This window comes from Tetrapisispora phaffii, chromosome 5 (genome assembly GCF_000236905.1).
Source record: "Tetrapisispora phaffii CBS 4417 chromosome 5, complete genome".
NCBI classification, from domain to species: Eukaryota; Fungi; Ascomycota; class Saccharomycetes; order Saccharomycetales; family Saccharomycetaceae; genus Tetrapisispora; species Tetrapisispora phaffii.
Genome location: NC_016524.1, coordinates 637,669 through 651,966, shown reverse-complemented (window position 1 = coordinate 651,966; position 14,298 = coordinate 637,669). Strand labels below are relative to the sequence as shown.

The following is a 14,298-nucleotide window of genomic DNA, read 5'->3' as shown; positions in this document are numbered from 1 at the left end:
TTAATATGACTTTAAGTGTAGAGAGAGGAATAAGAGCTAAGTCATCTTGAAATTTTAAGTAAATGGAATTTATGAGCTATCAGGGTAAATATAATAACAAGAATCTAACACATGCTAGTATATTACATTGGATAATATCTTAATAGTTTTATTATCTTGGATGTTCTACGGTCGATTATTCACATCACATAAAGTGGAAACATTCATTAAATTACTTGATTAATTGATGAACTAGCTTAGGTATTCAGGATTCTTGCGTGTCTCTTCTCTCTCTTACAATAGATAGTTCTTTGGAGTCACTTAATTCCGAATATTCCCAGTACTTTCATTTCACTACTCTTATACACAAAACTGAAACTGTTTCCATTTTGTGTGTTTTGTGTGAAATTTCTTTTCTTTTTCTCTTTTTGCTTGTTTTTCGAACATGCAAATTTTTAAAATTGACATAAAAATATTTTATAAAAACCGAGAATGCCGATAAAATCCCTGTACAAAAATTACGAAATTATAAATATACGAAATGTTTAACTTGTAAATGAATGATAATAGTTGTATGAAGCAATTAATTAATGAAGAAAATACTATCAAAAATAATTTTAATGTATGTTTCCTTTGCACATACAGATGCACTTACAAGTGAGAAGGTAAATGAGTCGAGGAGATTAGAAATATTTACACTTATTACTTTTAAAGGACAAACACTACATACATGAATCTTCTTTGGTGTCGATGTTTTATCGTTTTTTTTCTAATTTACGGTTTGTAGAGTTGCATTAAACTTTTGACATTTTGTAACATATGTCTGCATCAGAGGGAAGGTTTACAAAAAATATAGAAAATTCACAAAAATAAACATAAACAAAACAAATGACTGAAGACTTAAGGAATGAACAATCAGCGTCGATTTCTGTGACGCATTTAATCACCTGCTCGTAAGTATTAAAAAAATATTATTCTCGTATACACATTGCATGATGATAGTGTCTCTTGCTCTTTAACTTATTAACTTTTTATTGATCTTAAAGTCAATTGATTAAATGTTTATAACTTCTTTTGCGTCTTAATTATCTATCCATATTTATATTTATATTTATATAAGTATATGCACATTGATATATAAGAATGTATGTAAATGATATTTATTTTTAATTATTGGTGCTAAATTTTTCCTTTTGACTTTATATATCGCATACAATACAACGTAACATAACGTGAGTATTGTCAATTGGTATCATGTTGGGTTTAAATCATTCTTTTAGGTTTGCAAGAAGAATATTAAGCTTTATCTTACCATTATTTTTAAAAAATGTCATTAAAAGTGTGTGCTCTTTTATTATTCTGAACATTTTTTTAACATATTTGTTAATGTTTGCAATTGTGAATAATATTGTTTTGCATATTGCCAAAAAAAATAGAAATTATTATTTTAGAGATACTAGATCATCATTAACTAAAATTTTACCAAAAAAATTTAGGTCAATTATTAAGAAACATACATCAAATCTCTTTTTAGTAAAGAATACAAGTAGTAAAGATTTGAATATTAAAATTATCAATGAGATTGATAATGACATTGCCAATAATATTGTTTATGACCATTATGTTACTGATGTTGATAAAATAGAATATGAAAAGGATGACGATTGCATAGGTGAAATTGAAAATGAAGAGAATCCTTTCAAGAATTCATTTGAAAACTTGACAAAACATGATAAATTTTTAATTTCTGATTTAAACTATTATTTCCAAAAATATAATATTGATATTGAAACTATTGAAATCGAAACTGATGATGGCTTTATTATTGAATTATGGCATTTGATTCCCAACTCTAATTCAAATATTAAAACACATGGTCATCCAGTTTTGTTATTACATGGTTTATTACAAAGTAGTGGTTCTTTTGCATCTTCTGGTAAAAAATCGTTGGCATATTTCCTATGTACATCTGGTTATGATGTTTGGTTAGGTAATAATAGATGTGGTTTTGAACCAAAATATAATCATTCAAAACTTAAAAAAGATGATGTTTGGGATTGGGATGTAAAAGAAATGATTAAATATGATTTAAGAGCAATGATTGAGAAAATTTTAGTTGACACTGATTACCAAAAATTAACTTTGGTCGGTCATTCACAAGGTACTGCGATATCCATTTACGGTTTGATTAATGGTGAAGACATATTTGAAGATGGTTTTAGATTAATTGATAAAATTGAAAATTTTGTTGCTTTAGCACCCGCTGTCTATCCAGGTCCATTACTAGAAGATAAATTGTTCATTAGATTGTTAAGGGATTACATTAATAACGACATATGTTTTGGTACTAAATCATTTCTCCCAATAATGATGTTTGTTAGAAATTATTTTGAAAAAAGAGTATTTGCATATTTATGTTACACTATGTTTAATTATTTATTTGATTGGAATGATAAATTATGGAATAACAACATTAGAAATAGACACTTTATGTTTTCGCCAGTTTACGTATCAGTTAAGTTAATGAAATGGTGGTTATCTCCTGATGAGAATGATCATAGTTTTATTCGCAATTCCGACATAATGTTTCCAGATAGCAAAGTTTGGTTTCCAATCAAAGATGATGTCAAGAAATCCAATAGAAAAATTTTAGAAACCCATACTAATGCTCCTAAAGGCTCATTAAATGACCTTCCTAATCTATTATTCTTTGTCCTAAAGCAAGATAGATTAGTGGATGGAGAAAGGTTAATTAATCATTTGATTAATTATGAAGACCATAACTTATTCAAGATTTGGTATATTGAAGAATATTCTCATATGGATGTATTATGGGCAAATGATATCATTGAGAGAGTTGGCAGGCCTTTAATTAATAATCTAAGAGAACCAAAACAAAATATGCATAATTTGATTGAATCTGTTTCTATATCTAATTTTATCAGTAAAGCTGAAGATAACGCTGAAACTGAATATGAGGCTATAGATTCCGATTCAGAACTCATTTCAACTGAAGAAATCATTTCTGTTCCTTCTCCAGAATTTATTTCTAAATTGACAAATTCAACTATCAGTAATCTTAGAAGTGGAAACAGTATCGATGGTGATAAAAGTGAAACCGAAATTGAAGAAACTGAGAATGAAACTGAAATTCAAAATACGATTAAAAACAAAAAACTCACAGTGATAGAGTCAAACATCTAAAGCGCTAAAGCGCTTATGATCTATTACATTATTGGAGTAGAAATATGGAGTAGTAAAATCAATTTACGATGTTAAATGAATCAATTTAACAACACATTGGAATGAATTGATTCTTAGCATCTTTTTTGCATTTTTCGGAATAAATGATAATATATTTAATAAGGTATATTTACATACTAAATACTTTATTTTAAAAAGTAGTGATAACTTGCTTAACTTACATCCAAAAACATTCTAATTTCAAACATAAAGGCATATATATACGCTATCTATCCATATATCGGCATATAAATGTTATTGGATTGGTGGATTGCAAACACTTTATTAAGGTAGTAATCTGTAATCTGTAATCTTTAACCTTTAACCTTCCTTGTATGCCATAAAATAGAAACTCGAAAATCACGTGACTGACAAATTTTGAACAAAAATTTTAAGCTTCCATCTCATCGCTAAATATTATAAATTCATGTGCCATATATATAATAAAGAATAGTAGTTTAAAATAGTTAAAGATACCGATTTATTTGAATTATAACATTACCAGTCTGTCTAGTAGAGTTGTTGATCTTCTGAATTTGTTTTAATACTTTTGTTAGCCTTGAGAAAAGTAGATACCAGAAGCCAAGATGAAAATAAAAACTATCAAAAGAAGTTCGGATGACTATGTGCCAGTGAAGAGTACTCAAGAATCACAGATGCCTCGTAATCTAAATCCTGAGTTACATCCTTTTGAAAGGGCTCGTGAGTATACAAAGGCTCTGACTGCTACCAAGATGGAAAGAATGTTTGCCAAACCTTTCATTGGGCAGATGGGCTATGGTCATAGAGATGGTGTCTATACTATTGCTAAGAATTATAATCAATTAAATAAACTAGCAAGTAGTTCTGCTGATGGTGTTGTCAAATATTTCAATATGTCAACTAGAGAAGAGATATGCTCATTCAAAGCTCATTATGGTTTGGTTACTGGGTTATGTGTCAGACCAGAGACATCTGCCACTAATAAAAATGAACATTATATGATTTCTTGTGGTGATGATAAGACAGTAAAATTATGGTCAGTGGATAGCAATGATTTTTCTAATAATAAGAAAGATGATACCATTCATAAAGGTGATGGTCTTCTTAAGACTTACTACGGTGATCACGCATTCTTTGGTCTAGATCATCATAGAAATAATTCAACTTTCGTTACAGGTGGTGCACAAATTCAACTATGGGATGCAAACAGATCTAAACCAATTTCTAATTTAACATGGGGTGCTGATAATGTCACCAGCGTAAAGTTTAATCAGACAGAAACAGATATTTTAGCAAGTACAGGTAGTGACAACTCTATTGTCTTGTACGATTTGAGAACAAATTCTCCGACGCAAAAAATTAGACAAAGCATGAGAACTAATGCAATCTGTTGGAATCCAATGGAAGCATTTAATTTCGTAATTGCTAATGAAGATCATAATGCATATTACTATGATATGAGAAATATGTCTAGAGCACTAAATGTTTTCAAAGATCATGTGAGTGCAGTTATGGATGTTGATTTCTCCCCAACTGGTGACGAAATAGTTACAGGTTCTTATGATAAAACTATTAGAATATATAAAACCAATCAAGGTCATTCCCGTGAAGTTTATCATACTAAAAGAATGCAACATGTCTTCCAAGTAAAATACTCAATGGATAGTAAATATATCATCAGTGGTTCTGACGACGGCAATGTTAGATTATGGAGAAGTAAAGCTTGGGAAAGATCTAATGTCAAGAGTACCCGTGAGAAAAATAAATTAGAATATGACGAGAAATTAAAAGAAAGATTCAAGTACATGCCTGAAATCAGAAGAATTAGCAGACATAGACATGTTCCAATCGTTGTCAAGAAAGCACAAGAAATTAAGGGCATTGAGTTGAATTCTATTAAGAGAAGAGAAACAAATGAAAGACGTACAAGAAAAGATTTATCGTTTGTTTCAGAAAGAAGGAAACAACTAGTAGGTGCTGCATTTGAATATGAGGATGATAATAGAAAAAGAAAGGGTAAAGGATCAAACAAAGATGAAGATGCTGATGATGTAGAAAATGAAGATATCTGATTTGTATATGCATATTTAGTAATCTAATATTTTATAAAAAATTTGTAGAATAATATAAATGGGTTGTACACCTAAAGTGAAGTTCTATGTAAAAAATGCTTTTCTTAATTATAGTCATAGTAGAAAATAATATTTGATTGAATGAATGATTTTTTACTACCTATTGTTACTTTTCATAAAGAAACGAAGGACCAGCTTCTCTGAAAAATTCTGAAATTATTTGACGTTTAACAGAAAATTTTCTTGCTGCAGAATACAGCAAATTACAAAATAGTAACGCTAATAAAGGTTGATAAGATATTTTTGAAACTCTTGATTAACAGTATAATTAAAATGTTCTGAATTAAAGATTTTTGTTGAATAGTCAAAAAAATTTGAAAAGTCGGCTGCTATTGAGAAGTTTGCAGTATCAATAATAATAACATAGTAGCTATTAAAATTTGTCCACATTGGTTCATTGTATGTAATGAATGGAGTTGCTTTATCATAAAAGAAGTATTATCGTTCGTATAATGACTGCACGAAAGTATAATAATATTAATAATATTTGCATTATCATATTGTGACATCTAAAATATTTCCCACATCAAGAACATCAGGATTAGCCAAATTGTCTAATAGAGGTAATATGTCTAATAATTCGTTATCATGTATATCGGAAAACCATGAAGAAATTGGAATTGCATGCTGCGGATGAAAAATATAGGAAGCAGGAGAATTATCAAGAATAATAATCTCATTTAAAGGTCTTCCTAATTGAGATAGATTTTTGACATAATTACCTTCATAAGTATAGCATGATTCTCTAAATAATCTGTGATGAATGATGGTATTTGCTGGATCTAAAATGTTCAATAAAGGATCGCCGTATCTCGATACACTTGCTGTAAAAACGACAACTTCATATAATTCACTCACTCTTTTCAAAAATTCATCTACACCAGGTCTCTTAATGACATAGACGTGATGTGTTTGGTTATCAATGGTTACAGGAATTACGAAATCAGCGGAATCGACATACTTGAATGAAGAATGGACTAAAGTTTCATCCAAATCTAAAATTAGACATTTCTTTCTGCCAAATCTCTTAATTTCTTTTGGAGCTAGTAAAGTTTCATAGCCTGTTGCAGATACTTGATTTGCTTGCAATTTTGATAAGTCTATCAAATTTCCATCGATCATTTTATTATTTTCGTTAATTTCTGCGTAATTAAGACTCATGTTATTCATAACAGGATCATTTTGATTCACTTGTGTTACTACACTATTACTATTCGCTGAGCTGAACTCAGGAATATTAGCTTCCTGTGCTTGAATTGAGGATGAATCAGATAATGACATACTACTTGTAGCCGTTTCTGTCGTGATTATAGCGTGTGAATTTGAATCAGATGCAGAGTCGGATCCATTAGTTATAATATTAATCGGATCGTTTTCTGTAGTTATAAACGTTTCAACTGAACTACCGTCTATATCCAATCCATCATATGCAATGTTGCCAATTACTTTGCTTTCGTAAGTATATGAATCATTTTTTTCTTTGTTGATGTCATCATACTCATCTATATCAGAGTCTTCATTTTCATTTAATATAACACTAGTGTTGTTAACACTGCTATCATTATTCCCACTAAATTTCTTAGAATTGATTTTAGAAATGTTTTCGTATCGGTTCTTCTTATTTGAAATATCAGTACTAGTGGAATTGAGACGCTCATTCGCAATGATGGATGTATTGTTTCTTTTCTTGTTTTCCAATGAATCAAAATTATCTAATTTAGAATTCGTAATGTTTTCGTCAGGGATTCCATGATTACTCTCTTTCAACTTTTTGTTCACCTCTTTATCCACAAAAGAAAGATTAGAAACATCATTTGCAACATGAGCAGTCCCATGTGACTGAGCAGTATTATTGTTGATTTTAATGGCAGACATAGAAGTAATTCGTTCGATATTTTTATTCTTATTTATTTCCTTACTCAAATTGTTTTCGTGTTTATCAATGGTTGTACAGCAGAATATTGATGAACTTTGACCCATTTGATTCAAATTCCAATACTCGCACAAAATTAAGAGAAAATATTACAAAATATAAGGTTGTAAAATTAAACTATCTTCCAATCAATCTGGGAATAGTAGTATTTCAATAGTCGAATTAATTTCCTTGTTTATTCTAGAAACAGAACCAACCAGCGTATCCTTTTCTGATCTGTAACGAAAATTAGTTATTTAAACCTCTCGACTATGGAGAAGTCTCGTTTGTTAAACTCAAAAATAAAATGGTTACACTTAGATCAATGAACTATCAAATAAATTACCGATTCTGAATCATTTAAGATTGACAATTACTGATAAATATTTATTACATTAATAAGAAGATTATATAATTAAAATTATCGCAAGTGTGTCTTTCTTGGAAATGACATGCTTTTCGAAGTTGAAAAAATTTCATAATACTAAATTTTAAAATATTCAAATACTTATATTAAATATATGTAATAAAGGTATTACAAAAAGTTATTCAGGTTTGGCATATTCGTTAACTTCTAAGTGAGTGTCGAGAATCTAAGATATTTTTTTGCAGCTTTGGACTTTTTTCACTGAACTTGGTCTTAAAGTTATTCGTTAAAAACTAATTTAGAAATCATCATTTCAGTTCCCAAAAGAGGTTAAAAAGAAAGTGCTTGAAGTGCTATATCTCTATTTCAAGTAAACATAATAAAATAATTTGAGCTATGGAATTTAAAACTCCAGTTCGTCCATTATCTAATGAACAGTTCCGTTCTCTAAGTGAGAAGATAAGGAAAGAATCGCCAGGGTTATATAGAAAGAATATTTTAACAGATCCAATTAAAGCTAACTACAAGAAATTTGATAATGGTCCAGATCATGAGGAAAAAACACAATCAATTTTTAGTAATGTAAAAGTTGATGACAATATATTCAATTCAGTGAAAAACACAGCGGTTTCGAACAATTTCAATGTAGAATCCTATTTGAATACTATAAGTCAAAATGAAAAGAATAAACCATTAGATGATGACCAGCTGACTGTAAATAACACAATATTTGGAAAAACTGGCCTTGAATCAAAAGATGTTGAAAACAAAACTGATGGTCGTATTTATGATAATAGTTCTGTAGATAATGATATTACTGTTAATAGTAGAATAATTGGAAACTATGAAAATCCCATTTTAACAAAACTTTCAGAAAGAACAGTAAATAAAGAAGTTGAATTTCAAAAAATAATCACAAATATATTATTTTATTTTATTTTAAATTTGCTTAAAAAATCAACTGTATTCTTTGTAAGTTATACAACAATGGGACAAAGTTTAACTAGTTTAGTGACAAATTTTATTATGAATAACAAAAACAGTTCTTTTTACTCTGAGTTTTCAAAGATATTATCTAACAATAGTAACTGGTTACTTTCATGGCTAGATTGTGCTGTTAACTGCATTATTGTTTTAAATGTAACTTTATCAATATGGAATTTGACTAAAAAGACGGACATTAATGACCTTGAACTGTCAAGTAAACAAATGGCTCTATTGGGATTGGATAATAATATTAACAATTCAAATTATTTACTGCACAAACAAAATAATAAACCACATTTAGTAACGAGAAATAAAGTATCAAGCAATAAACATGATGTTGAAATAGAACTTCCTATTAATCAAAGTATAGATAGTAATTTTGATGGAGGTATAGTTAACCAAAATACTCCATATCTATTTAAATCTCTACAAACTCCTTTAAAGATGAAAGTTCAACAAAATCAATTACCACCTCAAAGCGTAATCAGCGATAAGTTTGCAACTGCATTTAATTACAATCACAATCTAGATCTCAGAAAAGAAATCTTGAGTAGAAATAACTTCAACAGAAACGTATCTTCTTTATTTGGCGCAAATAAAATCGATGACGATAAGAATCAGGGAAACAATTCCTCAGGATACACATCTAGTAACAAATATGCGTATTTGATGAATTCTCCCAGCCCAAGAAAAAGATTTTAAATATAGACTTTATCTTAACACATGATAAACTTATTTACATATAGATATCAAAATCATATTTGCATATATAGATAGTAAGAATAAGAATTCTATATTTATTTTAAATTTTTATTTCACATTTTTAAGATTTATTTTGGTACTAGCAGTCTTTAAGCTAAACATTCTACAGATTATATTCAATAGTATTCAGGGAATAAAAATTTTAGTTCATTAAGAGCATCTTCTGACATGACACTAGCTTTACTAGTGATGGACATTTTAATTGAACCCTTCAAACCATCGCCGTTAATCATAAATTCAGGGACTTCTTCAGCCATTCCGCTAATGATTTCAGCAATTAATGCATTAGCATTCCTTGCGTTATTTGATAAATTACCAATAACAGTTTCAACAGTAACTGGATCTTCACCGTCTTTCCAGGCATCGTAATCTGTTGACATACAGACCATTTGATATGGTAACTCACATTCACGTGCTAATTTTGCTTCTGGTAACACACTCATGTTTATAACATCACCACCAAAAGATCTATACATCTTTGATTCAGCTCTTGTAGAAAATTGAGGTCCTTCCATACAGATAACGGTCTTGTCTCTATCAAAATGTAAAATACATGGTTCGGAAGACTCTGGGTTAGTTAAGACGTCCCTAAATTGGTAAATATATTTAGCGAAAGCTTCTGAAAATGGGCAACCAAAACCTACATGACCTACTAAGCCAGTCTCATTAAAGTAAGAAGATTCTCTAATACCTTTTGTTCTATCTATGATTTGTTGAGGTAAAACGAAATCTCTTGGTTTAATTTCTTGCTGTAAGGAACCAACGGCACTGAATGCTAGAATTGCTTTAACTTTTAAAAACTTCAAAGCAGCAATGTTAGCTCTAAAAGGAACTTTAGTTGGTGGATGCTCATGGTTGATGCCATGTCTAGCAATAAAAGCTACAAAAAATTCTTTGTCATTTACTGAATCTCCATTATATTTAGAGATTGTTATTGGAGAAGAAGTAACACCCCATGGAGTGGAAATATTTGGTAAAACAGCAACTGGTTCTAAAAATTCTAAATTGTACAAACCAGTACCACCAATAATAGCCAATTGGATGTCTTTCTTAAATTCAGTTGGCAAATCAGAAACAGTCATAACGATAAATATTATATTTAAAATCTATTTTTAATTACTTCTAGTTTCGTATATTCTGTTAATTGTATGTAGAAAATAATCTAATATTCCCTTAGCTTTCCTTAAGTATTATAGAAGAGGTGAGTTTTTAAATAAGAATTAAAACTAAAACTATCTATAACTTTATTTCATCTAATCTCATCTCATCTCATCTCTGATTCTTCACCAAAAAAATTTTTTGGTTCCGTTACGAGCTTGGAGCTTAGAACTTGATTGTAGGAAAAAACCGATTTTTATACTATGTATGGATATTTATCCATATTTGAAGGTAATATATAATAAATAGACCTAGCTGACTGTCAGTGGACTATTCAAAGATTACTTGAAGGTCGAGATTCAAAAAGATATTATTTTTAGAATATAGATAAAATAGCTATGTAAAATTACTTTAAAGCATTGTAATTTCTGACTAAGGTTATATACATATTTTTAGTCATTTCATTTCTCTATTCTTTTGATTTATTTAAAATTAGAAATATGTATGAAGCATGTAATATATACAGGATCTGAACTTCAGTTAACATATAGAATTCGAAGGGTTATTTGCCATGGGATTTCGTTTTAGCATTGAAATAAAAAAATTATGAAATTATTACTATTATTTTACCATATTATTTGGCTTCAAATCCATAACCTTTCATGCATGCTTTATATTTTTCAATGAATTCAGCACATTTTCCAGATTCTTGGCCATTAAATAATAAACAATTATCCCTTTCTTCCTTTTCTACTTTGCAAACGCAACATGGTTTAGGTTTGTCTTCAGTAGAGTTATTTGTATTTTTTTGTTCAGTAGACATATTGCTTCGATAAATGCAGTTAAATGGTAATATAACTTGTGGAGCAGGTGCAAAATATATAAATGTATCCTTGATTACACTTGTTGGTTAATTTCTTTTATATATTCAATAATTAATAAATTTAGACAGGGGAGTCACAAAATATCACAAAAAATATGAAAGCAAGAACGTTTCATCAACATTATTAAAAGTTAATTTGTAAGTATAAGCCTTAGTTTTCTTTTTTTTTATAAGAAAAGTGAAAAATTGTTTCATAACCCTTTAATAGCTTATAATGAAATAAAAATAAGCTCAAAAATTGAACTTTAAGAAATGCTTTACTTGGTAATTCTATATCATGTTTCTATCTATAAATTTGATTATTTTCACTACTAATTAAATACTCTTTACATCTAAAAGTTCTTTCAAAATTGATGATTGTTAATAAGCTTATGCATAGTATGTGTTCTTAGATAATGATATCAATGTATCGAAGTTGTAAACGTCATCTTCATTACTATCATGCTCATCAACATTAACAAGTTCAGTGTCTGTTTTTTCATCTTTTGATTTGTTAGTATCAACTACACTTAAGTTTATCATTTTAATGTTGTATCGTACATGTATTAATGTTTTGATTTGCTCTTGCGTCGCCAAAGTTAAATCTCTTATAATATTGTTCATCATTGTCAAATGTGGTGAATTTACAGTATTTGGATCCATAATATCATCAAGATATAAGACTTTAAACTCTGAATAATCTGCTTTCTTTGCTTTTGAGTGAACTGGAATTTTTTCATGGTCATAAGAATATAATAAAAATTTTAGATCATCAATTAAACTGTCTTCATTATTAATGAAAAAAAACTCTATTAGTGGTTCCTCTTTGTTATTAACAGCTTTTATTGATATAACCTTCTGTCTATCAAGGCTTTTAATAAAGGCATTATCTGTACTGTTTCTTCTTTTGAAATCATCACTAACACTAATTGAAGTATCAGTTATTCTATCACTTGATACTGACTTATCCACACTATTTAATGAGGTTGAATCTTTGTGGTCATTAGTTCCCATTTTATTGGATTTGCTTAAAATATTTTTTTCAGTTGTGAATCGTTTTATCTCACTAAATGATATAGTTATGGTTTTGGTCTTTGGTTTTCTAACACCTTTATGATTAATAGGGTCAACAGAATCACAAATAATTTCATTGTTGATAAAATATGGTTTATCAGTGGTTTTTACATCAAATTCTCTTATTAGAATATCCCTTTGGTTATCAGAAATTATCAAATACGATACTTTAGGGTTTTCCAAATTGCTTCTTAGAGGATTCTCGGTATAAAACCAAAACCCTTTTTGCAATTGTACAATCTTCTGATGTTTAACATAATCGAATACTTGACCGAATAACAGCTCTTCAAAATTTTGCATTTTTGGTGCCCATTTGAGGACGTGTTTTCTATATACATAATGAACTTGGATATTTCTTGCTTCTTCATATGCAATTCCATTAAGGAAGTCAATGCAAGTATTGATAAGTTTTGAAGGATCATCTTTGAGAGAAGCATAATCATCAGAAATATTCTTTTTAAGTTTATGCATAGTTACTTCGATAAGATCTGCAATCGAAAGGAAATCATGTTTACTTGTACCATTTGCATGTGATGTAATCCAAAATTTAAGAAATTTGTTCATTAATTCAAACATAATAAGATTCTTACCGAGCAGCAATCCAGCTAATAATGGTTGAAAAAGTGCATCCTCTTCGAAAGATGAAATAAACTTTCTAAGGATAAGTGAATTGCAACCTAGGCAATCAAAAATTGAAAAGTTGTTATCCTTATCAAATAATAATTGTTCACCGACAGATTTTTGAAATGCTAAATTATAAGAATTCAAAAATATCATAGAATCAATATATTCAGATAGTTGGAAATCTTTATGGGAATAATATTTGAAGGATGTGTTATCCCCTGTTGGATTAAATATAATTTTATAATCAAAAATTTTATTTAATCTGCTTGCCACTTTAGTTAAAAGATCTGTCCAAAAACCTTTAAATTCTATTTCTCTAGTAATATGTGAAAAGGACAGTAAGGATGGAACTAATATATCATTCGTTGTGCTTTTAATTGTCTTATCTGTTAGAAATTTAACAAATAAATGTGTGCCTTCATTAAGTATGAGCAAATTTGAGTCATGGAAGATATATCTAATAGCCTTCTCTGTATCATTTTTCAAAAATCTGTTTAAAATATCAAATAGCAACGAAATGCCTTTTAAAGTTGTACATATAAATGATATTAAAAAATCATCCAAAATATAATTATTTGAGATATCATCTATTAACAAAAATACATTTTTTATCAAGTCAGTTTCAATGAAATTATTATATATCTTGTCAAAATCATAACTGAATCCTCCTGAAGATCTTACTGCTTTTCCAAAAGTTCGGCATAGCTTATTGAATATATCTTCTATTATTCTGATGTTGGGCTTTTTATAATAATCAACAGAATTTACTATGGATGCAATAACTTGGAAACTTTTTTGATCGACAAAAACCTTATTAAGAAGGACATCCTCATCACATACTAGAAAAAATGTTGAAATTAAATCTGCATATCTTATCTCACTTAAGTCTGCTGAAACTATTAAGGATTTATAGAAAGCCACGGAGTCTTGGAAACTCAATTTAGCATCATCTTCTTTAGTATCTTCCAATATTTTTTTTATTTTATCAGTGGATTTCATCATGCTGTTGCGTTTCTATAATTTTAAGTTTGTCAATAAAATAAATCAGGTACTTTAATTTCTGTTTAAAGAAAAGTCCCTTATGTTGTCAATTACTAATTTGCTTTCAGTATATATAACATATGTGTCAACGGTTTGCTACAATTGTTATAGAACTTCAAGAAAGCTCAAATATTCAATCTTAATAACATTTCATACTGACTTTTTTCAATTGGTAAAATATAAATATATAACGATCGAAAACCTTAAAAATTATGAAAAATTATCGATGATTGCA

The 14,298-nt window shown here is 28.8% G+C and overlaps 7 protein-coding genes across 7 annotated transcripts; 3 read left to right on the top strand and 4 right to left on the bottom strand.

Moving 5' to 3' along the window:
- Nucleotides 1–1,233: 1,233 nt before the first annotated feature.
- Nucleotides 1,234–3,183, top strand: TPHA0E03090 (uncharacterized protein; the record flags this gene model as incomplete). Its single annotated transcript, XM_003685785.1, has 1 exon — nucleotides 1,234–3,183. One exon carries the CDS (start codon nucleotides 1,234–1,236, stop codon nucleotides 3,181–3,183), a length of 1,950 nt encoding a protein of 649 aa, XP_003685833.1.
- Nucleotides 3,184–3,809: 626 nt separating this feature from the next.
- Nucleotides 3,810–5,276, top strand: SOF1 (rRNA-processing protein SOF1; the record flags this gene model as incomplete). The annotated part of the gene is made up of 1 exon (XM_003685784.1): nucleotides 3,810–5,276. One exon carries the CDS (start codon nucleotides 3,810–3,812, stop codon nucleotides 5,274–5,276), a length of 1,467 nt encoding a protein of 488 aa, XP_003685832.1.
- A 555-nt stretch (nucleotides 5,277–5,831) lies between these two features.
- Nucleotides 5,832–7,316, bottom strand: TPHA0E03070 (HAD family hydrolase; the record flags this gene model as incomplete). The annotated part of the gene is made up of 1 exon (XM_003685783.1): nucleotides 5,832–7,316. One exon carries the CDS (start codon nucleotides 7,314–7,316, stop codon nucleotides 5,832–5,834), a length of 1,485 nt encoding a protein of 494 aa, XP_003685831.1.
- A 695-nt stretch (nucleotides 7,317–8,011) lies between these two features.
- POM34 (Pom34p) lies at nucleotides 8,012–9,304 on the top strand (the record flags this gene model as incomplete). Its single annotated transcript, XM_003685782.1, has 1 exon — nucleotides 8,012–9,304. The coding sequence occupies one exon, from the start codon at nucleotides 8,012–8,014 to the stop codon at nucleotides 9,302–9,304; it is 1,293 nt and encodes a 430-aa protein (XP_003685830.1).
- A 176-nt stretch (nucleotides 9,305–9,480) lies between these two features.
- On the bottom strand, nucleotides 9,481–10,446 carry MEU1 (S-methyl-5-thioadenosine phosphorylase; the record flags this gene model as incomplete). Its single annotated transcript, XM_003685781.1, has 1 exon — nucleotides 9,481–10,446. One exon carries the CDS (start codon nucleotides 10,444–10,446, stop codon nucleotides 9,481–9,483), a length of 966 nt encoding a protein of 321 aa, XP_003685829.1.
- Nucleotides 10,447–11,096: 650 nt separating this feature from the next.
- On the bottom strand, nucleotides 11,097–11,285 carry COX17 (copper metallochaperone COX17; the record flags this gene model as incomplete). The annotated part of the gene is made up of 1 exon (XM_003685780.1): nucleotides 11,097–11,285. The coding sequence occupies one exon, from the start codon at nucleotides 11,283–11,285 to the stop codon at nucleotides 11,097–11,099; it is 189 nt and encodes a 62-aa protein (XP_003685828.1).
- Nucleotides 11,286–11,714: 429 nt separating this feature from the next.
- Nucleotides 11,715–14,021, bottom strand: LMO1 (Lmo1p; the record flags this gene model as incomplete). The annotated part of the gene is made up of 1 exon (XM_003685779.1): nucleotides 11,715–14,021. The coding sequence occupies one exon, from the start codon at nucleotides 14,019–14,021 to the stop codon at nucleotides 11,715–11,717; it is 2,307 nt and encodes a 768-aa protein (XP_003685827.1).
- Nucleotides 14,022–14,298: the final 277 nt, after the last annotated feature.